Source organism: Oncorhynchus mykiss, chromosome Y (genome assembly GCF_013265735.2).
Source record: "Oncorhynchus mykiss isolate Arlee chromosome Y, USDA_OmykA_1.1, whole genome shotgun sequence".
Lineage (NCBI taxonomy): Eukaryota > Metazoa > Chordata > Actinopteri > Salmoniformes > Salmonidae > Oncorhynchus > Oncorhynchus mykiss.
The window spans coordinates 45,470,117-45,495,596 of NC_048593.1; the positions used below are offsets into that span (position 1 = coordinate 45,470,117).

General features: G+C 43.1%; 1 protein-coding gene and 1 long non-coding RNA gene across 13 annotated transcripts in view; one reads left to right on the forward strand and one right to left on the reverse strand.

Annotated features, from left to right (window-relative positions):
• Positions 1–25,319, reverse strand: part of proser1 (proline and serine rich 1) — a 28,125-nt gene extending 2,806 nt beyond the window's left edge. The window contains exons 1-10 of one of the 2 annotated variants that reach the window (XM_036967251.1): positions 24,730–25,319; positions 23,717–23,782; positions 23,468–23,536; positions 20,144–20,238; positions 15,062–15,155; positions 14,335–14,445; positions 10,413–10,502; positions 9,906–9,984; positions 7,965–8,057; positions 3,320–4,595 (exon numbers count right to left, since the gene is read on the reverse strand). In XM_036967251.1, the coding sequence (XP_036823146.1) occupies positions 3,320–4,595; positions 7,965–8,057; positions 9,906–9,984; positions 10,413–10,502; positions 14,335–14,445; positions 15,062–15,155; positions 20,144–20,238; positions 23,468–23,536; positions 23,717–23,782; positions 24,730–24,774 (2,018 nt within the window). In that variant the 5' untranslated portion in view covers positions 24,775–25,319. The remainder of the gene's footprint in view (positions 1–3,319; positions 4,596–7,964; positions 8,058–9,905; positions 9,985–10,412; positions 10,503–14,334; positions 14,446–15,061; positions 15,156–20,143; positions 20,239–23,467; positions 23,537–23,716; positions 23,783–24,729) is intronic. The other variant, XM_036967252.1, reaches the window with a different exon arrangement.
• LOC118945264 lies at positions 8,073–9,902 on the forward strand. 11 transcript variants are annotated; one of them, XR_005040333.1, is made up of 5 exons: positions 8,073–8,499; positions 8,571–8,717; positions 8,887–9,175; positions 9,247–9,344; positions 9,683–9,846. It is a non-coding gene; the product is annotated as an uncharacterized LOC118945264 (long non-coding RNA). The 11 variants fall into 11 exon arrangements; XR_005040331.1 differs by having other exon boundaries at positions 8,074–8,499; positions 8,887–9,197; XR_005040338.1 differs by having other exon boundaries at positions 8,074–8,499; positions 8,887–9,126.
• Positions 25,320–25,480: the final 161 nt, after the last annotated feature.

The following is a 25,480-nucleotide window of genomic DNA, read 5'->3' on the forward strand; positions in this document are numbered from 1 at the left end:
TATGGGTTCTGATGGGGGGTAGGACAGTTAAACTAAGCTCACATTATGGGTTCTGATGGGGGGTAGGACAGTTGAACTAAGCTCACATTATGGGTTCTGATGGGGGGTAGGACAGTTAAACTAAGCTCACATTTTGGGTTCTGATGGGGGGTAGGACAGTTGAACTAAGCTCACATTATGGGTTCTGATGGGGGGTAGGACAGTTAAACTAAGCTCACATTATGGGTTCTGATGGGGGGGGGGGGGGGGGTAGGACAGTTAAACTAAGCTCACATTTTGGGTTCTGATGGGGGGTAGGACAGTTGAACTAAGCTCACATTATGGGTTCTGATGGGGGGTAGGACAGTTAAACTAAGCTCACATTTTGGGTTCTGATGGGGGGGGGGGGGGGGGGGGGGGGGGTAGGACAGTTAAACTGAAGTCATGAGGCATTTGATTTGGCATTTAGATGTTAGACTCTCCAAAAGTCAATGGGGTAGACTACACATACACTTAATGTACAAGTCTAAAAAACGGATGAAGTAACTGCTTCGGTCCATTTCCAGTGAATTGAAATGTTTTCTTGAACAAACCTCATTGACAACAATACAATAAGACTCTCAGCTCCTTGAATTTTAATACATCTCTCCAGCTCACTGAGTCGGAATGGACCCCAACCCTTCTCGGAGTGGTAGAAGAAGCATTTTCTCCATCGCCAAGGTCGACTCAACTCCTAAAATAATATTTACCGTCTTAACAGTAGAAATGTACAAAGAGGGTGTGGACAGTGCCAGCTAGACTTTGGCCTGCGCTAGATAACATTATATGGCTCTCATAATTCACCTAGATTCACAGCCGTATACACCCCCCCACACACAATGACATTCTAGACGATTCTGTGCTTCCAACTTTGTGGCAACAGTTTGGGGAAGGTCCTTTCCTGTTTCAGCATTTACAATGCCCCCGTGCACAAAGAGAGGTCCGTACAGAAATGGTTTGTTGAAATCGATGTGGAAGAACTTGACTGGCCTGCACAGAGCCCTGACCTCAACCCCATCGAACACTTTGGGATTATTTGGACCGCCGACTGCGAGCCAGGCCTAATCACCCCCAACATCAGTGCCTGACCTCACTAATGCTCTTGTGGCTGAATGGAAGCAAGTCCCCGCAGCAATGTTCCAACATCTAGTGGAAAGCCTTCCCAGAAGAGTGGAGGCTGTTATAGCAGCAAAGTTCCAACATCTAGTGGAAAGCCTTCCCAGAAGAGTGGAGGCTGTTATAGCAGCAAAGTTCCAACATCTAGTGGAAAGCCTTCCCAGAAGAGTGGAAGCTCTCAATACAGAAACAGGAGATAGACTAGCATCATAAACCATGACTGTTTACTAAATGCTGTTATAAAACAGAGGACTTCGGCCACTGTTATACTAATGACGTGATAAAAGACCTAATGGAAAATCTACCTGTAACAAGTAGTAGATATGGCTTGTAACCTGTATATCAGCCACTCTGTGTGAGGCCCAAATGGTACCCTTTAGAGTGTACTACTTGTGACTAGGTCACATGGGTATAGAGGTGCCCTATCTAGCCAATAGGGTGCCAGTTGTGACAAACTCCATGTATGGTATATAGTCTGAATAATTGTGCCTCTGATACAGTACTATAGACTGACCCATCTACTGATACAGTACTACAGACTGACCCATCTACTGATACAGTACTACAGACTGACCCATCTACTGATACAGTACTACAGACTGACCCATCTACTGATACAGTACTACAGGCTGACCCATCTACTGATACAGTACTACAGACTGATCCATCTACTGATACAGTACTACAGACTGATCCATCTACTGATACAGTACTACAGGCTGACCCATCTACTGATACAGTACTACAGGCTGACCCATTTACTGATACAGTACTACAGACTGACCCATCTACTGATACAGTACTACAGACTGACCCATCTACTGATACAGTACTACAGGCTGACCCATCCACACAATAACTGATTGTAGGGAGGTTCATGAAATGAGTTTCCATGGCCGAGCAGCCTCACACAAGCCTAAGTGAGTGATGAACCACGCTTCACCACCTGGCAGACAAATCTGGGTTTGGCGGATGCCAGGAGAACGCTACCTGCTCGAATGCATAGTGTCCACTGTAAAGTTTGGTGGAGGAGGAATAATGGTCTGGGGCTGTTTTTCATGGTTCGGGCCCCTTAGTTCCAGTGAAGGGAAATCTTAACGCTACAACATACAATGACATTCTAGATGATTCTGTGCTTCCAACTTTATGGCAACAGTTTGGGGAAGGTCCTTTCCTGTTTCAGCATGACAATGCCCCCGTGCACAAAGAGAGGTCCATACAGAAATAGTTTGTCGATATGGAAGAACTTGACTGGCCTGCTACGAGGCCTGACCTCAACCCCATCGAACACCTTTGGGATTAATTGGAACGCTGACTGTGAGTGAGGACTAATCGCCCAACATCAGTGCCTGACCTCACTAATGCTCTTGTGGCTGAATGGAAGCAAGTCCCAGCAGCAATGTTTCAATATCTAGTGGAAAGCCTTCCCAGAAGAGTGGAGGCTGTTATAGCAGCAATGTTCCAACATCTAGTGGAAAGCCTTCCCAGAAGAGTGGAGGCTGTTATAGCAGCAATGTTCCAACATCTAGTGGAAAGCCTTCCCAGAAGAGTGGAGGCTGTTATAGCTACAATGTTCCAACATCTAGTGGAAAGCCTTCCCAGAAGAGTGGAGGCTGTTATAGCAGCAATGTTCCAACATCTAGTGGAAAACCTTCCCAGAAGAGTGGAGGCTGTTATAGCAGCAATGTTCCTACATCTAGTGGAAAGCCTTCCCAGAAGAGTGGAGGCTGTTATAGCGGCAAAGGGGGGGGACCAACTCCGTATTAATGCCCATGATTTTGGAATGACCAGAGTTGGACCAGAGTTTTGAGATGAAGGTTTTATCTATAGCAGCAAGGGACATTTTCATTTTTCACATTCTCCAAATGTATTCATCTAGAAAATGTCATCACATTCTCCAACTGTATTCATCTAGAAAATGTAAATCACATTTTTTAATCGGTTACAATGCTGACGTACGTACAAACTGGCATGCATGCTTAGGGATGCAGGCAGACAGGCAATCATACATACTGCATGATTCTCTCTCTCTCACTCTCTCTCTCTCTCGCTCTCACTCTCTGTCTCTCACTCTCAGTCTCTCAGTCTCTCACTCTCTGTCTCTGTCTCTCTCTCTCTCTCTCTCTCTCTCTGTCTCTCTCTCTCACTCACTCACTCTCTCTCTCTCTCCCTCTCTCTCTCTCACCCAGGCTGGAAGTTGGAGCTGAAGGCAGAGGCAAAGCCAGGTAGAACGGGAGAGGAGGACGGGACTCCTGCTGCCACGGACGCCGCCGAATGGAGAGGGGCTACGGTTGCTACGGACACCCCGGCACCCATGAAGGAAGACAGGACGGGGCTCCCCGCCCCAGGTCCTCCTGAACCTCCAAATCCTGAGAACCCCCCTGGACTGGGCCCTGGAACCAACCCCGGGAAGATAGATGGGGTGGTGGTCAGACCCATCCCAAAGGGAGAGGCTCCACTTGTGGCTACGCTGTGAGACAGGCCTGGGTAGGCCATGGAGGTCTGGGGGTGGGAGGTAGGGGTCATGGAGGACAGAGAGGAGGATGGAGGGAAGGGTGAAGAGGAGGACAGGGAGGAGGGGAAGGGGGAGAGGCCGGGGTAGTGAGGGGGAGCCGGGCTGGAGGAGAGGGCCTGGAGGCTGGCCATAGCAGCAGGGCTGGGTAGGGAGCCCTGGGGAGAAGAAGAGGGGTGGGACAGACCCAGGGAGCGCGCTAAGGCCGCTGATCCGCCAGGCATCACCAGAGAGCTGAGGGAGGGAGTCCCCGCACGTGAAGGGCCTTTAAAGGCAGAGGGGACTGGGCTGTTACTGCCACTGCCTGTCCCCCCTCCTGTTCTAGCCAGTGGGCCGCGGTGCTGCTCGCTGTAGAAGGATGCTTGGGCCTGGCCGGACAGGGCTGGGGAGGGCTTGGGGCTGGGGGCCGAGGAAGAGGAGGGAGGATAGCTGCGGATCACCGACCCAGACGGGGTGGTCTGGTATGCGGGCAGGCCAGGGAAGGCAGGGCCTGTCTGGGGGTTATACTGCGGAAGGCCCATGGAGGTACCCTGAGGGAGAGGGTCAGGGAGGGGGGTCCTTGGGGTAGGGGTGTCTGACCGAGAGGCACCGGCATGGAAGGGAGAGGGGGAGAACGCCCCTGGGTGGTGGGGACCGGGGGTGCCACAGGGGGTAGCTGAGGGGGTGTGGGCCTTAATGACGGAGGGGGTGGTGGGGGGCAGATGGGGGGAACCGGATGGGAGGGGACCCCCTTTGATGACGGAGGGAGAGGGGGCGGGGGAGGGAGAGGGGGCTAGAGGGTTCTGGGAGGGGACCTTACCAGGGAACACAGGGGTGATGGGGGTGGTGGGAGTGGGGTGAGAGGGGGAGGGCACGGGAGGGACTGTGGGGGAGCCGAGGGGAGATGGGAGGGCTGTGGAGTTGACACCTGTGACAGGGTGCTGTTGTTGATTGGCAGGTCTGGCGTAGCCTGGAAACAGAGTAAGACATCCAGATTAATAACACAGTTAGCCTGGTACCAGATATTTGTTTTTGTGCCAACATTCCACTCCGTGGTATGGATTTCAGGAAACAAGACAACTAGCCTGGTCCCAGATGTGTTTGACAATGACAGCAATTGGAGTCGGCAAGACAACACAAACAGATCTGGGACCAGGCTAGAAGACAACTCCTAACAGTAGGCTATCATGTTCCATTTTCTTTTACCTATATTTATTGTGCATTAAAAGTGAGAGAGAGAGTGTGAGCAAGCAGCAAGCAAGCCAGAACACTAGCAACCGTAGCCTAGCAACCCCCCTTCAGCCAGCAAGCCAGAACGCTAGCAACCGTAGCCTAGCAACTCCCCTTCAGCCAGCAAGCCAGAACGCTAGCAACCGTAGCCTAGCAACCCCCCTTCAGCCAGCAAGCCAGAACGCTAGCAACCGTAGCCTAGCAACCCCCCTTCAGCCAGCAAGCCAGAACGCTAGCAACCGTAGCCTAGCAACCCCCCTTCAGCCAGCAAGCCAGAACGCTAGCAACCGTAGCCTAGCAACCCCCCTTCAGCAAGCCAGAACCGCAGGGGACAGTGACGTGAGACCCTAGTCAGAAGTAATTCACTATATAGGGAATAGGGAGACATTTGGGACCTCTATTTTTTATAGGGCCCTATAAAATACGCCTTGTGGAGAACGAGGACTGAATCACAGAATCCAGACCAAAAAAAAAATGAATTGAGGCCTTGTCTCAGGATGGTAAGTTGGTGGTTGAAGATATCCCTCTAGTGGTGTGGGGGCTGTGCTTTGGCAAAGTGGGTGGGGTTATATCCTTCCTGTTTGGCTCTGTCCGGGGGTATCATCGGATGGGGCCACAGTGTCTCCTGACCCCTCCTGTCTCAGCCTCCAGTATTTATGCTGCAGTAGTTTGTGTCGGGGCGCTAGGGTCAGTTTGTTATATCTGGAGTACTTCTCCTGTCTTATCCGGTGTCCTGTGTGAATTTAAGTATGCTCTCTCTAATTCTCTCTTTCTTTCTCTCTCTCGGAGGACCTGAGCCCGAGGACCATGCCTCAGCACTACCTGGCCTGATGACTCCTTGCTGTCCCCAGTCCACCTGGCCGTGCTGCTGCTCCAGTTTCAACTGTTCTGCCTGCGGCTATGGAACCTGTTCACAGGACGTGCTACCTGTCCCAGACCTGCTGTTTTCAACTCTCTAGAGACAGCAGGAGCGATAGAGATACTCTTAATGATCGGCTATGAAAAGCCAACTGACATTTACTCCTGAGGTGCTGACCTGTTGCACCCTCGACAACTACTGTGATTATTATTATTTGACCATGCTGGTCATCTATGAACATTTGAACATCTTGGCCATATTCTGTTATACTCTCCACCCGGCACAGCCAGAAGAGGACTGGCCACCCCACATAGCCTGGTTCCTCTCTAGGTTTCTTCCTAGGTTCTGGCCTTTCTAGGGAGTTTTTCCTAGCCACCGTGCTTCTACACCTGCATTGCTTGCTGTTTGGGGTTTTAGGCTGGGTTTCTGTACAGCACTTTGAGATATCAGCTGATGTACGAAGGGCTTTATAAATAAATTTGATTTGATTAAAAATGCATTGAACTAAGCAGGAAACCAACTAGACCTATTGAACTAAGCAGTAAACCAACTAGACCTATTGAACTAAGCAGGAAACCAACTAGACCTATTGAACTAAGCAGTAAACCAACTGAATGTATTGAACTAAGCAGGAAACCAACTAGACCTATTGAACTAAGCAGGAAACCAACTAGACCTATTGAACTAAGTAGGAAACCAACTAGACCTATTGAACTAAGCAGGAAACCAACTAGACCTATTGAACTAAGCAGGAAACCAACTAGACGTATTGAACTAAGCAGGAAACCAACTAGACCTATTGAACTAAGCAGGAAACCAACTAGACCTATTGAACTAAGCAGGAAACCAACTAGACCTATTGAACTAAGCAGGAAACCAACTAGACCTATTGAACTAAGCAGGAAACCAACTAGACCTATTGAACTAAGCAGGAAACCAACTAGACGTATTGAACTAAGCAGGAAACCAACTGAATGTATTGAACTATCAAATGGAATCTGTCAAAAAAATTTAAATGATTTTAAAGGGCCCCACCTTGATTAAAGGGCCCTACCTTTAAAGGGCCCTACCTTTATTAAAGGGCCCTACCTTGATTAAAGGGCCCTACCTTTAAAGGGCCCTACCTTGATTAAAGGGCCCTACCTTGATTAAAGGGCCCTACCTTTAAAGGGCCCTACCTTTATTAAAGGGCCCTACCTTGATTAAAGGGCCCTACCTTGATTAAAGGGCCCTACCTTTAAAGGGCCCTACCTTGATTAAAGGGCCCTACCTTTAAAGGGCCCTACCTTTATTAAAGGGCCCTACCTTTAAAGGGCCCTACCTTTATTAAAGGGCCCTACCTTGATTAAAGGGCCCTACCTTGATTAAAGGGCCCTACCTTGATTAAAGGGCCCTACCTTTATTAAAGGGCCCTACCTTGATTAAAGGGCCCTACCTTGATTAAAGGGCCCTACCTTTAAAAGGCCCTACCTTTATTAAAGGGCCCTACCTTTAATAAAGGGCCCTACCTTTATTACCTACCTTTACCTTACTGAGATGAAGCAGAGGTGTTGTGCTCTAGGAACCAGTCAACAGTAAGACAAGCATACCTCTCAAATGGACCCATGATACCATGGGGCTCTGGTCTAAATTAGTGCACTATATAGGGAGTAGGGTGCCATAGGGCTCTGGTCTAAAGTAGTGCACTATATAGGGAATAGGGTGCCGTAGGGCTCTGGTCTAAAGTAGTGCACTATATAGGGAATAGGGTTCTATTTGGGACGCATACTGATGAGTAATGTGTAAACAGAGAGGTGAGGTCTAAGACACTGTGTCAACTGGTTAACCAATAACCTTCTATTAGAACAGGAAACAGAGAGGTGAGGTCTAAGACACTGTGTCAGCTACTTAACCAATAACCTTCTATTAGAACAGGAAACAGGAAACAGAGAGGTGAGGTCTCAGACACTGTGTCAGCTGGTTAACCAATAACCTTCTATTAGAACAGGAAACAGGAAACAGAGCGGTGAGGTCTCAGACACTGTGTCAGCTGGTTATTTCTCACTCTACCTAGCACAGTTTAGTGGCGGTGAAGCTGGTAACCATAGAGATGATTGGGATAATAGACAGACAGATCCAAGGATAGCTAGCTTCCTCTGAGAAGGGCAGGTAAGCCAGGAGGTTAGGCAGCAAGCTAAGAGAGATGCTCATTCTCACAGACAGACAAGACTTTCTCTCTGTCTCACACACCCCCAAGTCCCCTGGTCGTACCTGTGGGCTTGGTGCTGGCGCTGTAGGGTGGGGGGAGAACGCTGGCCGTTATGACCCCGCCCACTGATACCAGCCCTGCGTTGTTGTACCTACCTGAGACGCATGGTAACACATTAACACTGCTACACACACACACCCTACTGAACCATGCCAAGTCTGCAGTCTGAACTCAGATCATAGTGAGAGGAACAGAATAAAAAAAACGCTATACCACTCTCTCTTCCCTTTCCTGATCTCTCTTGTTATCTGTCACAGAAGAGGCACCGAGGTGAGGAGGTCTACGTTTAAAGGGCAAGAACAGACCAATAGGAACGTTGTCAGCGAGTGGTCGTCCAATCACCTCTCGCCACATTTTCTGTTCTTTTCACCGACAATTTGATTTGTTTTTATTGTTGGTCAACACCCAGCAGGTGATCTACTGCACACGGTCAATGGAGGTGGTCTGTGTTTAGTATTCAGGTGATCTACTGCACACGGTCAATGGAGGTGGTCTGTGTTTAGTATTCAGGTGATCTACTGCACACGGTCAATGGAGGTGGTCTGTGTTTAGTATTCAGGTGATCTACTGCACACGATCAATGGAGGTGGTCTGTGTTTAGTATTCAGGTGGTCTGTGTTTAGTATTCAGGTGATCTACTGCACACGGTCAATGGAGGTGGTCTGTGTTTAGTATTCAGGTGATCTACTGCACACGGTCAATGGAGGTGGTCTGTGTTTAGTATTCAGGTGATCTACTGCACACGGTCAATGGAGGTGGTCTGTGTTTAGTATTCAGGTGATCTACTGCACACGGTCAATGGAGGTGGTCTGTGTTTAGTATTCAGGTGATCTACTGCACACGGTCAATGGAGGTGGTCTGTGTTTAGTATTCAGGTGATCTACTGCACACGATCAATGGAGGTGGTCTGTGTTTAGTATTCAGGTGGTCTGTGTTTAGTATTCAGGTGATCTACTGCACACGGTCAATGGAGGTGGTCTGTGTTTAGTATTCAGGTGATCTACTGCACACGGTCAATGGAGGTGGTCTGTGTTTAGTATTCAGGTGGTCTGTGTTTAGTATTCAGGTGATCTACTGCACACGGTCAATGGAGGTGGTCTGTGTTTAGTATTCAGGTGATCTACTGCACACGGTCAATGGAGGTGGTCTGTGTTTAGTATTCAGGTGGTCTGTGTTTAGTATTCAGGTGATCTACTGCACACGGTCAATGGAGGTGGTCTGTGTTTAGTATTCAGGTGGTCTGTGTTTAGTATTCAGGTGATCTACTGCACACGGTCAATGGAGGTGGTCTGTGTTTAGTATTCAGGTGATCTACTGCACACGGTCAATGGAGGTGGTCTGTGTTTAGTATTCAGGTGATCTACTGCACACGGTCAATGGAGGTGGTCTGTGTTTAGTATTCAGGTGATCTACTGCACACGGTCAATGGAGGTGGTCTGTGTTTAGTATTCAGGTGATCTACTGCACACGGTCAATGGAGGTGGTCTGTGTTTAGTATTCAGGTGATCTACTGCACACGGTCAATGGAGGTGGTCTGTGTTTAGTATTCAGGTGATCTACTGCACACGATCAATGGAGGTGGTCTGTGTTTAGTATTCAGGTGATCTACTGCACACGGTCAATGGAGGTGGTCTGTGTTTAGTATTCAGGTGGTCTGTGTTTAGTATTCAGGTGATCTACTGCACACGGTCAATGGAGGTGGTCTGTGTTTAGTATTCAGGTGGTCTGTGTTTAGTATTCAGGTGATCTACTGCACACGGTCAATGGAGGTGGTCTGTGTTTAGTATTCAGGTGATCTACTGCACACGGTCAATGGAGGTGGTCTGTGTTTAGTATTCAGGTGATCTACTGCACACGGTCAATGGAGGTGGTCTGTGTTTAGTATTCAGGTAGTCTGTGTTCAGTATTCAGGTGGTCTGTGTTTAGTATTCAGGTGGTCTTACTCGGTGCGATGGTGGCGTGAGGTCTGCAGGGGGGAATGGGGTAGGGTACCGGCCGCTGAGGGTTGTAGGACGACGGAGACTGGAGGAGAGAGGAAGAAAAACAAACGTAATGATACTAAATTATTCACTGACCAATCAAAATAATGAATCTGACTCGCTGACCAATCAAAGTAATGAATCTGACTCACTGACCAATCAAAATAATGAATCTGACTCACTGACCAATCAAAATAATGAATCTGACTTCCTGAAGCAGAGTAGTTCGATTCAACTTTTGTCTTTTTTTAAATTTATTTTTTTACAATCATTTTGTAAATGGATCTTGTGAAAGGTGATCATTCATGTGTCTTCCCAAATGGTACCATATTCCCTACATAGTGAGCCCGGGTCAAAAATAATGCACTATAAAAAGGGAATTAGGGTGCCATTTTGGACTCGTTTCAGACTTGTTTTGAAATAAAGAGCTCCACCTAGTGGTTGAGAATGAAAGTACAGCCTGGTCCTTACTGGTTTGAAAGGTCCAATGATGCGGGCTGCGATGCCTTTCCCCTCGGTGTTGGCAGGGGTCTCCTCTCCCTCCTTCTTTGCAGGAGTTCCCTGACAGGAGAAATAGAAAACAAAATGGTTGTTGTGTCATCTCAATGACGATACCGTACTGACATTTATAAAAATGTTAAAATTAGGCCATCCAAAGTTGATTTACTTTTCAACGGATGCCACTCCTCACATTTCTCAGAAAATAAAATGCATCTGAAAAGTACCATAAAAAAAAATAAATGTCCTCGAGCATCAAGTAAGGATCCACAACTTCCTCTTTTATTTTGGAAACCGAACGGTGCCTCAGACTCACCTACGGCAAACTTTCAATGACGTTATCCCACTTTTTGAAACCAATGGGGTCTTGACGACGTCACTACTACGGAGTGATTTCAGTGCCAACAGAAATTGTATTTGAATTTTATACATATGAATTTGAATTAGGATATTGAATTTGAATTTAACATTTGTGAATGTTTAATTGCACAAATTGAACTTGTATTTCCTGTTTTGAAACTGAATTGAATGAATATTAAATTCAGTTTAAAAAATACCATTTCAATTTAATCTGATATTCAAATTCAATATTTAAATTGTCAATATGTTAAATATTGCATTCATTGTCTGTGTATCAAGTTTACAAACTATAGTTTCAAGTTAATCAACGTTTCAGAATATTCAACTTTTAATATGCATTCAGATTCAGTTTTTAAATTCTGATTCAAAACCAGAGACAACATCCTGGTACTTTGCCAGCCAGGAATGGTAGAGGAGGAGAACACATAGAATCAAACGGTCTCTGTGCTCAACAGAAGCTTCTGGCGGTTTCTGAAGCCAAAACGTGGCATGTTGAATTTAGTTTCTCCCTATGAATTTGGCTCTAGCGTTTGAACCCGCTTTGGCTAAAAGCTATTATGACCCAATTCCTGAAAGCTAAGTCTCCCTGGAGCATGGACGTGCCTTCTGTACCCCTCGATGAAGATTACAGGCTGCGTTAGAAGGGAGTGTCACAAAACACACAATTTGACCCCAATAAGAATATAGCTGAATAGCCCAGTCAAAGGATAGGCAATCCACTCCTTATTTAATCTTGCTCTTGTGACTGACTGGGTTCGAACCAGGTCTCCTGCATGTTACAAGACTGTGTTAGCCCACTGTGTTAGCCCACTGGGTTAGCCCACTGGGTTAGCCCACTGTGTTAGCCCACTGGGTTAGCCCACTTACAGTGCGGAAATGCAAATGAATTACTTAAAAATCATACAATGTGATTTTCTGGATTTTTGTTTTAGATTCCGTCTCTCACAGTTGAAGTGTACCTATGATAGAAATTACAGACCTCTACATGCTTTGTAAGTAGGAAAACCTGCAAAATCGGCAGTGTATCAAATACTTGTTCTTCCCCACTGTATCTAAAGCATATAGGTATAAGTTCAGGAAGCTCAGGTAAAAGACGATACGCTGCTTGTTTAACGAGTACCCCCCTGATTCAGCTCATACCGAGACTTGAACTCAGGACCTCTGACTCGGCAAACACACGTGACCGCCCTCCTGAAGCAATCCAACCCATCGTGCTATTAAAAAAAAGGCCTTCTTTAATTACGCAAGTGGTAACACTTCAGGCTGAGGAGTATCACGGATGTTCGTCTGTTACACCAAGTCTTTAAGGCCCAGCAAGGTTACTCATCAACAGAGCGTGGTTTGACTGAGACCTGAAGACGTGTTAGATGTGTTACGTTTCAAGTCTCCAGCAAGGGTAGTCATTAGATTAACATGTGTCTAACTGGGTTAAGACTAATAGAAATAAAAAATGTAAGAATTCAAATACAACTCCTGTTGGTACTGAAATCGCTCCATACACTAGGTGTTGAACTAAGGATACTATAGTATTTTTTTTTTTTACAAGCTGGTCTACTGACAGACAACGTGTGGCGGTGGCCACATTCATTTTCAATGAAGCCTAGGTTCCAGCTGGGGGGGGGGGGGGGGGGATCTGTAGCGCTCGTGGAAGCCGCTCAGCTGAAGCGTAGAAAATAGGGATTCTGTAAAATTGGGCTATTTTGAAAAAAACTATGTTGTGGGTGAAAATGTACTGGTCGCGGATTGCAGGTTTTTTGGGCTATTTCTATTTCCAAGTTGCACTGCTGCATAATAATGTAATAATAATGTTGACTATTATCTAGTCATTCCAGGGCTTTTCTTCATGTTGTCTATTATCTAGTCATTCCAGGGCTTTTCTTCATGTTGTCTATTATCTAGTCATTCCAGGGCTTTTCTTCATGTTGACTATTATCTAGTCATTCCAGGGCTTTTCTTCATGTTGTCTATTATCTAGTCATTCCAGGGCTTTTCTTCATGTTGACTATTATCTAGTCATTCCAGGGCTTTTCTTCATGTTGACTATTACCTAGTCATTCCAGGGCTTTTCTTCATTTGGACTATTACCTAGTCATTCCAGGGCTTTTCTTCATTTGGACTATTACCTAGTCATTCCAGGGCTTTTCTTCATGTTGACTATTATCTAGTCATTCCAGGGCTTTTCTTCATGTTGTCTATTATCTAGTCATTCCAGGGCTTTTCTTCATGTTGACTATTACCTAGTCATTCCAGGGCTTTTCTTCATGTTGTCTATTATCTAGTCATTCCAGGGCTTTTCTTCATGTTGACTATTATCTAGTCATTCCAGGGCTTTTCTTCATGTTGTCTATTATCTAGTCATTCCAGGGCTTTTCTTCATGTTGACTATTATCTAGTCATTCCAGGGCTTTTCTTCATGTTGTCTATTATCTAGTCATTCCAGGGCTTTTCTTCATGTTGACTATTATCTAGTCATTCCAGGGCTTTTCTTCATGTTGACTATTATCTAGTCATTCCAGGGCTTTTCTTCATGTTGACTATTACCTAGTCATTCCAGGGCTTTTCTTCATTTGGACTATTACCTAGTCATTCCAGGGCTTTTCTTCATGTTGACTATTATCTAGTCATTCCAGGGCTTTTCTTCATGTTGACTATTATCTAGTCATTCCAGGGCTTTTCTTCATGTTGACTATTATCTAGTCATTCCAGGGCTTTTCTTCATTTGGACTATTACCTACATTGTAGAGTAATAGTGATGACATCAACATTAAAAATCTCAATAACACATATGGAATCATGTAGTAACCAAAAAAGTGTTAAACAAATCAAAATATATTTTAGATTTTAGATGATTAAATATACTAACTAACCAAGTAGCTGATATGATCCATCAACTGATTAGATTTAGTCATTAGCACATTCAAGGATGTCCCAGCCTTCCGATATCGAGTATGGTTTAGGCCTATTCACTAGTAACGAAATCACGGAAGCAATCAGAACTAGTTCAATAAGAAATGCTTGCCTTGATGACAGCTTTGCACTCTTGGCATTCTCTCAACCAGCTTCAAGAGGAATGCTTTTCCAACAGTTTTGAAGGCGTACTGCCAAGTTCTCTAAAACAACGGTGGCTTATGGTAGAGAATTGAACATTAAATTCTCTGGCAACAGCTCTGGTGGACATTCCTGCAGTCAGCATGGCAACTGCACGCTCCCTCAAAACTTGAGACATCTGTTGCATTGTGTTGTGTGACACTACAGCACATTTTAGAGTGGTCTTTTTTTGTCCCCAGCACAAGGTGCACCTGTGTAATGATCATGCTGTTTAATCAGCTTGGCAAAGGAGAAATGCTCACAAACAGGGATGTAAATAACGTTAAGAGAAAAAAAAGCATTTTGTGTGTATGGAACATTTCTGGGATCCTTTATTTCAGCCCATGAAACATGGAACCAGCACTGCATGTTGCTTTCATATTTTTGTTCAGTATAGATGCACACACACACACACACACACACACACACGTTAGGTTATATTACTTACAGGGAAGGTGCCAGTGGTCTGGCTGGGCTTGCCTTTAGGGTAAGGGTTACCTGGGATCATCCCACATGAAGAGATCATGGCTACTGGAGCCTTGCAGCCCACCTTACACACCTAGAATACATTACGATGTAACATGACATAACACACCTAGAATACATGACATAACACACTTAGAATACATGACATAACACACCTGGAATACATGACATAACAGACCTAAAACACATGACATAACACACCTAGAATACAGTACGCCATAACATGACACACCTAGAATACATTATGACATAACATGACACACCTAGAATACATTATGACATAACACACCTAGAATACATTATGACATAACACACCTAGAATACAGTGTGCCATAACACACCTAGAATACATTACGACATAACACAACTAGAATACATAACATAACACACCTAGAATACAGTGTGCCATAACACACCTAGAATACATGACATAAAACACCTAGAATACATGACATAACACACCTAGAATACATTATGCCATAACATGACATAACACACCTAGAATACATGACATTACACACCTAGAATACAGTGTGCCATAACACACCTAGAATACATTATGACATAACACACCTATAATACATTATGACATAACATGACATAACACACCTAGAATACATAACATTACACAACTAGAACAGATCACAACACAACACAGCTAGAGCAGTACAGGACAGTGTGTGAGTTACCTGCTCTAGGATCCTGCGGGCTCGTTTCTTCTCAGACAGGTGAATACGGAACAGGTCCTCTACGGGACGGTAGTTCTGGGCATCCGAGATGTTCCTGGCAGAAGAACACAACCCACCGGGGTTGTTAATTAACCAATCAATCTGCCAATCAATCAACTAACTAATCGAGTAGCTGTTGTGATCCATCAACTGATTCGATTTTAAGTCGTTAGCACATTCAAGCGCAAGCAATTCAAGGATGTCCCAGCCTTCCTATATCAAGTAAGGTTTAGGCTCTATTCACTAGTAACGAAATCACGGAAGCAAATCAGAACTAGTCCATGAAGAAATGCTTGTTTTTGTTTTTCTGTTGCAGAATGTTTTTGCTACAGTGTCTACTAATGAATACAGCCCAGATGTAGAGTTACTCAGAACACATTCAGTATGAGGATCTAGAACACATACAGTATGAGGATCTAGAACACATTCAGTATGAGGATCTAGAACACATACAGTATGAGGATCTAGAACACATTCAGTATGAGGATCTAGAACACATACAGTATGAGGATCTAGAACACATACAGTATGAGGATCTAGAACACATTCAGTATGAGGATCTAGAACACATTCAGTATGAGGATCTAGAACACATACAGTATGAGGATCTAGAACACATACAGTATGAGGATCTAGAACACATTCAGTATGAGGATCTGGAACACATACAGTATGAGGATCTGGAACACATACAGTATGAGGATCTAGAACACATTCAGTATGAGGATCTAGAACACATTCAGTATGAGGATCTAGAACACATTCAGTATGAGGATCTAGAACACATTCAGTATGAGGATCTAGAACACATACAGTATGAGGATCTAGAACACATACAGTATGAGGATCTGGAACACATACAGTATGAGGATCTGGAACACATACAGTATGAGGATCTAGAACACATACAGTATGAGGATCTAGAACACATTCAGTATGAGGATCTAGAACACATTCAGTATGAGGATCTAGAACACACGTTTGTTGGTTCTTCTATACTTCTGGGGCCCTAAACCCCCTCAACGTCCCCACAAGGATAGTACAACAAATAACATTCACCCTTGTGGGGACAATTCCCAAGTACCCATGGGGGAAAAAGGCTACTTTAAGCTTAGGGTGTCTACTAATGAATACAGCCCAGATGTAGAGTTACTCAGAACACATTCAGTATGAGGATCTAGAACACATACAGTATGAGGATCTAGAACACATTCAGTATGAGGATCTAGAACACATACAGTATGAGGATCTAGAACACATTCAGTATGAGGATCTAGAACACATACAGTATGAGGATCTAGAACACATACAGTATGAGGATCTAGAACACATTCAGTATGAGGATCTAGAACACATTCAGTATGAGGATCTAGAACACATACAGTATGAGGATCTAGAACACATACAGTATGAGGATCTAGAACACATTCAGTATGAGGATCTGGAACACATACAGTATGAGGATCTGGAACACATACAGTATGAGGATCTAGAACACATTCAGTATGAGGATCTAGAACACATTCAGTATGAGGATCTAGAACACATTCAGTATGAGGATCTAGAACACATTCAGTATGAGGATCTAGAACACATACAGTATGAGGATCTAGAACACATACAGTATGAGGATCTGGAACACATACAGTATGAGGATCTGGAACACATACAGTATGAGGATCTAGAACACATACAGTATGAGGATCTAGAACACATTCAGTATGAGGATCTAGAACACATTCAGTATGAGGATCTAGAACACACGTTTGTTGGTTCTTCTATACTTCTGGGGCCCTAAACCCCCTCAACGTCCCCACAAGGATAGTACAACAAATAACATTCACCCTTGTGGGGACAATTCCCAAGTACCCATGGGGGAAAAAGGCTACTTTAAGCTTAGGGGTTACAATTAGGGTTAGGGTAAGGGGTTAGTGGTTAGATTTAGGGTTCGGGTTCAGGTTATGAAAAATAGGATTTAGAATGGAAATAAATGGTCCCCACGAGGATAGAATAACATAACATGTGTGTGTGTGTGTGTGTGTGTCAGGGTTTACGTTCGCTGGTAAAAGTTATAACTTTTTTGTTGCTAAATAAAATTGGCACCGGCAAACTGTCAGAAAAAGTATATATTATACATATAAATATATATAACATTTCTAAATAATGCCTTTTTTTTTTTTAGCCTATTCAATAAATGCATTTGTTATCGGTCTATAGGTTAATTAGCTAAATTGAGTGGAATTAAGTTTGTACAGTATATTCGTTATGTATCTTATTTATCACACGTACACAGATACAGAGACTATATCAGTTTCAAAAAACCTTTGAAATTGTTGCATTTATATTTCTGTTCGGTAATACTGTCACTGAACACACTGTTAATATTATGAATTACCATAATCTAACTGTTCTGTTAATATGAATTACCATAATCGAACTGTTCTGTTAATGTGAATTACCATAATCTAACTGTCCTGTTAATATGAATTACCATAATGTAAATGTTATGTTAATATGAATTACCATAATCTAACTGTTCTGTTAATATGAATTACCATAATCTAACTGTTCTGTTAATATGAATTACCATAATCTAACTGTTCTGTTAATATGAATTACCATAATCTAAATGTTATGTTAATATGAATTACCATAATCTAACTGTTCTGTTAATATGAATTACCATAATCTAACTGTTCTGTTAATATGAATTACCATAATCTAACTGTTCTGTTAATATGAATTACCATAATCTAACTGTTCTGTTAATATGAATTACCATAATCTAACTGTTCTGTTAATATGAATTACCATAATCTAACTGTTCTGTTAATGTGAATTACCATAATGTAAATGTTATGTTAATATGAATTACCATAATCTAACTGTTCTGTTAATATGAATTACCATAATCTAACTGTTCTGTTAATACGAATTACCATAATCTAACTGTTCTGTTAATATGAATTACCATAATCTAACTGTTCTGTTAATGTGAATTACCATAATCTAACTGTCCTGTTAATGTGAATTACCATAATCTAACTGTCCTGTTAATATGAATTACCATAATCTAACTGTTCTGTTAATATGAATTACCATAATCTAACTGTTCTGTTAATATGAATTACCATAATCTAACTGTTATGTTAATATGAATTAACATAATGTAAATGTTATGTTAATATGAATTACCATAATCTAACTGTTCTGTTAATATGAATTACCATAATCTAACTGTTCTGTTAATATGAATTACCATAATCTAACTGTTCTGTTAATATGAATTACCATAATCTAAATGTTATGTTAATATGAATTACCATAATCTAACTGTTCTGTTAATATGAATTACCATAATCTAACTGTTCTGTTAATATGAATTACCATAATCTAACTCTTCTGTTAATGTGAATTAACATAATGTAAAATGTGATTTCGGTCATTCTGAGCACCGTGGGTGGACGCCCTAATCAGGTTAGTGGGTGGACGCCCTAATCAGGTTAGTGGGTGGACGCCCTAATCAGGTTAGTGGGTGGACGCCCTAATCAGGTTAGTGGGTGGACTCCCTAATCAGGTTAGTGGGTGGACGCCCTAATCAGGTTAGTGGGTGGACGCCCTAATCAGGTTAGTGGGTGGACTCCCTAATCAGGTTAGTGGGTGGACGCCCTAATCAGGTTAGTGGGTGGACTCCCTAATCAGGTTAGTGGGTGGACTCCCTAATCAGGTTAGTGGGTGGACTCCCTAATCAGGTTAGTGGGTGGACTCCCTAATCAGGTTAGTGGGTGGACTCCCTAATCAAGTTAGTGGGTGGACTCCCTAATCAGGTTAGTGGGTGGACGCCCTAATCAGGTTAGTGGGTGGACGCCCTAATCAGGTTAGTGGGTGGACTCCCTAATCAGGTTAGTGGGTGGACTCCCTAATCAGGTTAGTGGGTGGACGCCCTAATCAGGTTAGTGGGTGGACGCCCTAATCAGGTTAGTGGGTGGACGCCCTAATCAGGTTAGTGGGTGGACGCCCCAATCAGGTTAGTGGGTGGACGCCCCAATCAGGTTAGTGGGTGGACTCCCTAATCAGGTTAGTGGGTGGACTCCCTAATCAGGTTAGTGGGTGGACGCCCTAATCAGGTTAGTGGGTGGACGCCCTAATCAGGTTAGTGGGTGGACGCCCCAATCAGGTTAGTGGGTGGACGCCCCAGTCAGGTTAGTGGGTGGACGCCCCAGTCAGGTTAGTGGGTGGACGCCCTAATCAGGTTAGTTGGTGGACGCCCCAATCAGGTTAGTGGGTGGACGCCCCAGTCAGGTTAGTGGGTGGACGCCCCAGTCAGGTTAGTGGGTGGACTCCCTAATCAGGTTAGTGGGTAGACGCCCTAATCAGGTTAGTGGGTGGACGCCCTAATCAGGTTAGTGGGTGGACGCCCTAATCAGGTTAGTGGGTGGACGCCCTAATCAGGTTAGTGGGTGGACGCCCTAATCAGGTTAGTGGGTGGACGCCCTAATCAGGTTAGTGGGTGGACGCCCCAGTCAGGTTAGTGGGTGGACGCCCCAGTCAGGTTAGTGGGTGGACTCCCTAATCAGGTTAGTGGGTGGACGCCCCAATCAGGTTAGTGGGTGGACGCCCTAATCAGGTTAGTGGGTGGACGCCCCAGTCAGGTTAGTGGGTGGACTCCCTAATCAGGTTAGTGGGTGGACGCCCCAATCAGGTTAGTGGGTGGACGCCCTAATCAGGTTAGTGGGTGGACGCCCTAATCAGGTTAGTGGGTGGACGCCCTAATCAGGTTAGTGGATGGACTCCCTAATCAGGTTAGTGGGTGGACGCCCTAATCAGGTTAGTGGATGGACGCCCTAATCAGGTTAGTGGGTGGACGCCCTAATCAGGTTAGTGGGTGGACGCCCCAATCAGGTTAGTGGGTGGACTCCCTAATCAGGTTACACACCCAATGCATATGGGTCCGGTAAATTTCTAAAATGTCTGGCATCACATTTTCCAAAAGGAAACTCTGTTGTGTGTGTGTGTGTGTGTGTGTAAAGTAGAGTTACTCACAGAGCTATGAGTTCCAGAACCACCAGTCGGTCCTTAGAGAAGGTAAAACAGTTGAGGATGTTGGCCACTTTGGTAGTGGGGATGGCAACCATTTTCTGGAAGAAACACACAAAGAGTCAAAGTTTAATCAAAACATGCAGGCCAGTATTTAGCTAAATAGCCACATAGTCACAAAAAGGGTGGGGATAGTTGTGATCTCAGTAATTATCTACCCATTTTCAGACCGCCTTGTCTTCCTTCCACTGTTGCTTTTCATGCCCAAAATTACATTTTAAAAAGCAGCATGTCCACTGGTTACGTCTGCCATGTGCTGTTGCAACATTCTGATTGGTCAAGAGAGTCAAGCATTTTATTATTATTTTAAAAACTTTTTTTTTTCTTTCTTTTTTTTTCTTCCCCCCCATAAAATTCAGGATGTCACATGTCCATCTCTAGTTTAGAGATCTTTGTTGCTTGTGTGTAGAAGTAGAGGAATTGCCACACTTCGGTGAATTAACGGTTTTCAAGAAGTTAAAGGATGACTGACAGAGTCTGCCATAGTGCTCAGGTTTAGAGGATGACTGACAGAGTCTGCCATAGTGCTCAGGTTTAGAGGATGACTGACAAGTCTGCCATAGTGCTCAAGTTTAGAGGAACACTGACAGTCTGCCATAGTGCTCAGGTTTAGAGGATGACTGACAAGTCTGCCATAGTGCTCAGGTTTAGAGGATGACTGACAAGAGTCTGCCATAGTGCTCAGGTTTAGAGGATGACTGACAGAGTCTGCCATAGTGCTCAGGTTTAGAGGATGACTGACAGAGTCTGCCATAGTGCTCAAGTTTCAAGGAACACTGACAGTCTGCCATAGTGCTCAGGTTTAGAGGATGACTGACAAGTCTGCCATAGTGCTCAGGTGTAGAGGATGACTGACAAGTCTGCCATAGTGCTCAGGTTTAGAGGATGACTAACAAGAGTCTGCCATAGTGCTCAAGTTTAGAGGAACACTGACAGTCTGCCATAGTGCTCAGGTTTAGAGGATGACTGACAAGTCTGCCATAGTGCTCAGGTGTAGAGGATGACTGACAAGTCTGCCATAGTGCTCAGGTTTAGAGGATGACTGACAAGAGTCTGCCATAGTGCTCAGGTTTAGAGGATGACTGACAAGTCTGCCATAGTGCTCAAGTTTAGAGGAACACTGACAGTCTGCCATAGTGCTCAGGTTTAGAGGATGACTGACAAGTCTGCCATAGTGCTCAGGTGTAGAGGATGACTGACAAGTCTGCCATAGTGCTCAGGTTTAGAGGATGACTGACAAGAGTCTGCCATAGTGCTCAGGTTTAGAAGATGACTGACAAGTCTGCCATAGTGCTCAGGTTTAGAGGATGACTGACAGAGTCTGCCATAGTGCTCAAGTTTAGAGGAACACTGACAGTCTGCCATAGTGAACAGGTTTAAACCGTGCCAATACCAACTCTAAACAGAATATCCAACGACTGAAGATCGATTTCTAAGAACCTTCTAAGAAATGTATTTATTAGGGCTGTCCCCAACTAAAAATGATCTTGGTCTACCGAAAATCGACTGTTCTTTCGACTAATCGATTGGTGAACATTTTAAAACGTGTATTTTTCCATTTATAGACACACCCTATGTGTTTAATAAAATCAACTATATGCATTGAGCTCGTCTGATGCTTTAAGCTTACGATTTGATGAGATAGGACAAATGCCTCAAGAGGGCGCCAACTATTCTCCTCCAGCTCCTGACGGCTTTCGCAGAATGCCAATTTATCTTACCATTTCTACCAATCTGTATGTCAGTTATGGTTTCCATATGCACATTTTAGTGAGAAACAGTTTCATTTCATTTCTAATAAATGTCTTCGTGTCTCAAAATCATTGTCCTGTTGATCAAAATTCTATCCAAATCTAAATGCAAATGATACAAACATAAAAAGAAAGTTTGATTGTCAATAATGTAAAAATAGCCGACATGAAGCCAACAAATAAAAACATTGCAGCCTGCAGGTAGAAAATATCCTGATTAAAAATAAATCTCCTATAAATCACATCGACTACACATGGCCTGTCTGCAACCAACATGGCCTGTCTGCAACCAACTTCAAACATTGTACCATTTAATTGTGTAATTTATATAATAATTTATAATAATAATTTATAATAATCATTTATATAATAATCATTTATATAATCATTTATATAATCATTTATAGTAATCATTTATATAATAATTTATAATAATAATTTATATAATAATTTATAACAATCATTTATATAATCATTTATAATAATCATTTATAATAATAATTTTGTTCAGCGCTTTAGGAAAGTATTCAGACCCCTTGACTTTTTCCACATTTTGTTACGTTTCAGCCTTACTCTAAAATTGATTAAATAGTTTTTTTCCTGTCATCTATCTATACACAATACCCTAAAAAGCAAAAACAGGTTTTTAGACATTTTTGCAAGTGTATATATTAATTTTTATTTTAAAAAAAAATTAAAAACTGAAAATTCATATTTACATAAGTATTCAGACCCTTTACTCAGTACTTTGTTGAAGCACCATTGGCAGTCATTACAGCCTCAAGTCTTCTTGGGTCTGATGCTACTAGCTTGTCACACCTGTATTTGGGGAGTTTCTCCCATTCTTCTCTGAAGATCCTCTCAAGCTCTATCAGGTTTAATGGGGAGTGTTGCTGCACAGCTATTATTTTCAGGTCTCTCCAGAGACGTTGCTCAGTTCGGCCATCTCTAGGAAGAGTCTTGGTGGTTCCAAACTTCTTCCATTTAAGAGTGACGGAGGCCACTGTGTTCTTGGGGACCTTCAATGCTGCAGAAATGTTTTGGTACCCTTCCTCAGATCTGTGCCTCAACACAATCCTGTCTCGGAGCGCTACAGACAATTCCTTCAACTTCATAGCTGCTTTTTGTAAAAATGCATTAAAAACCTGTTTTCACTTTCTCACTGTGGGGTACTGTGATGTCATTATGGGGTATTGTGATGACATTATGGGGTACTGTGATGTCATTATGGGATATTGTGATGTCATTATGTGGTATTGTGATGTCATTATGGGGTACTGTGATGTCATTATGGGATATTGTGATGTCATTATGGGGTATTGTGATGTCATCATGGGGTATTGTGTGTAGATTGATGAGGAAAATGTTTTATTTCATCCATTTAGAATAAGGCTGTAACGTAACAAAATGTGAAAAAAGGTCAAGGGGTCTGAATACTTTCCGAATGCACCGTCTATCTACTGTTTACAGAGTAATACACAAAACATTATCAGAGTTGGCTGTTGTTGTTGTCACTCACATGTTGAAGAGCTTTGACAGCTTTGATCTGAGGATCTGCCCAGGAGAAGTACTTCAGCATGTCCATTACCTGGAGGGAAAGGGGGGGGGTTAGCATGTCTACCACCTGGAGGGAGATGGGGTTAGCATGTCTATTACCTGGAGGGAGAGGGGGGGGTTAGCATGTCTATTACCTGGAGGGAGAGGGGGTTAGCATGTCTCTGTGACTGGCTGTCATTCATCAACCTTCTCTGTTTGCTAGCTACTGTACCTGCTCGCTGGAGAAGTACCCGTGCACCTGCTCTATCGCCTTAATCCGCTGATCTGTTAGCACGCACTGCAGAGAGAGAAGCCCAGTAAAAACCATTGGAAATGACTCCTAGTGTACATTAATCAGTCAGTGGTGTGGATAACGTCTGCTATGCTCTCCATAGCCAGATAGCTGAGCCGTGAACCAGAATCTGGGTTTACAGGTGTTGAATATGGCAATTCTCCTTGAAGCCAGTCAACTTGCCATCTACCAGCTTTTCAAGCGTAATAATGTCAAAATACTTTTGGTACTTAACAAAGAATGGCGTTTCTATCATCATTATGTACCAACAAAAACATTTGAAATAAAAAGTTACATGTAACCGGACAAAATGCCTGGAAAGAATTTAAGTATTGTTTTGAACAAGTGTACATGACCAAATCCTTTTCTGTACCTCCAATAAAAATCACTCATTACTGTCACGCACGTTGGTTGGCTGATCCAGCAGCAGGAAAGGCCATTGATTTGATCACCTACAACAGTGTATGAACTTCATACCAATCTGTCGTTTCACCCGCGGTTCATAGAATGCAATAATATTTTATGTAACTAGATTAACTAGACAATATAGGGCACGTTTTTACAGCGTTTGTATATTTCTAGATAGGCTAGGCTTTATTTACTGTATTTTAATTCCACGACTATTTATTGCAGGAGGTGCAGAATAGGTAAATAATACCTTTCAGACAAGGCATTTTTTCTTTTTTACACCTTTTTTGTTAGTACGTAATTAATTTACATAAGTAAAGACTGCAGTTGCTCATCGAAAAATTATTTGGTAAGTACCTAACGTATTTTAACGGTATCAAGCTTGAAAATGACAAGTTGAATGGCTGCTTCCTCGGCTTATTAAAGTATAATTGCCATATTCAGTCTCGTGAGTCGTGTAAACTCAGATTCTCATTCAGCTGACAATGTCGTTTAGGTGTTAAATAATTTTTATTAGCCACTTGGGTTAACTGAACCAAACTTACCTTCCTGATTTCGTCTAAGACGATGTCGAATGATTTTTTATCCATGTTTGATCGGATAACACGATCTCGGATTCTCAGTGTTAATAACTCCTTGATTAAATAGCCACCTGGCTGTCTAGCTCGAGTCAGTGGACTAACGTTACAGTACAATCAATATCACTGACATAATCTAAAAACGGACAAACTACTGGTAGCTTACTATTAAAATAGAGCTATACACTTCATAATGTGACTTTAAGACAAAGTATATTCACAAACGGCACAGTATTTACGACGTTTTCTTTGTTGTCCTCGTTTAAAATCTATTGCTAGCTAGTTAGCTAGCAAGAAAGTGCTGTGTTAAACTGGCTACTTGACAGCTTGGCTAATGTTAGCTTACATCTGCTGTTTGTTAGCCCAGAGCAGAAAGGGTCAAATTACTCTATGGAAAAATGAATATATCAATGAATTTTATCCTTACTGAAGCGTTTGACAACGTCTATCGTATGTACATTTAGTTTATCGACATATTTTGAACTGTACATAACAACCACAATAAACTAAGCCGCTAACACCGCTGCGACAACTTCCTTTGTTAGGACCCCATTCAAAAACATGACTCAATAGATCACTTTCTCAGAACAAATATTTTTTGTTTGAAGTGGAACTATACATTAATCACAAATTATGATACGACCATTGTATTCTCATATTTTATTTAGGCAGATACTGTGAAATAATAGATTTATTGATCAGTTTTTCAATCAGGCCG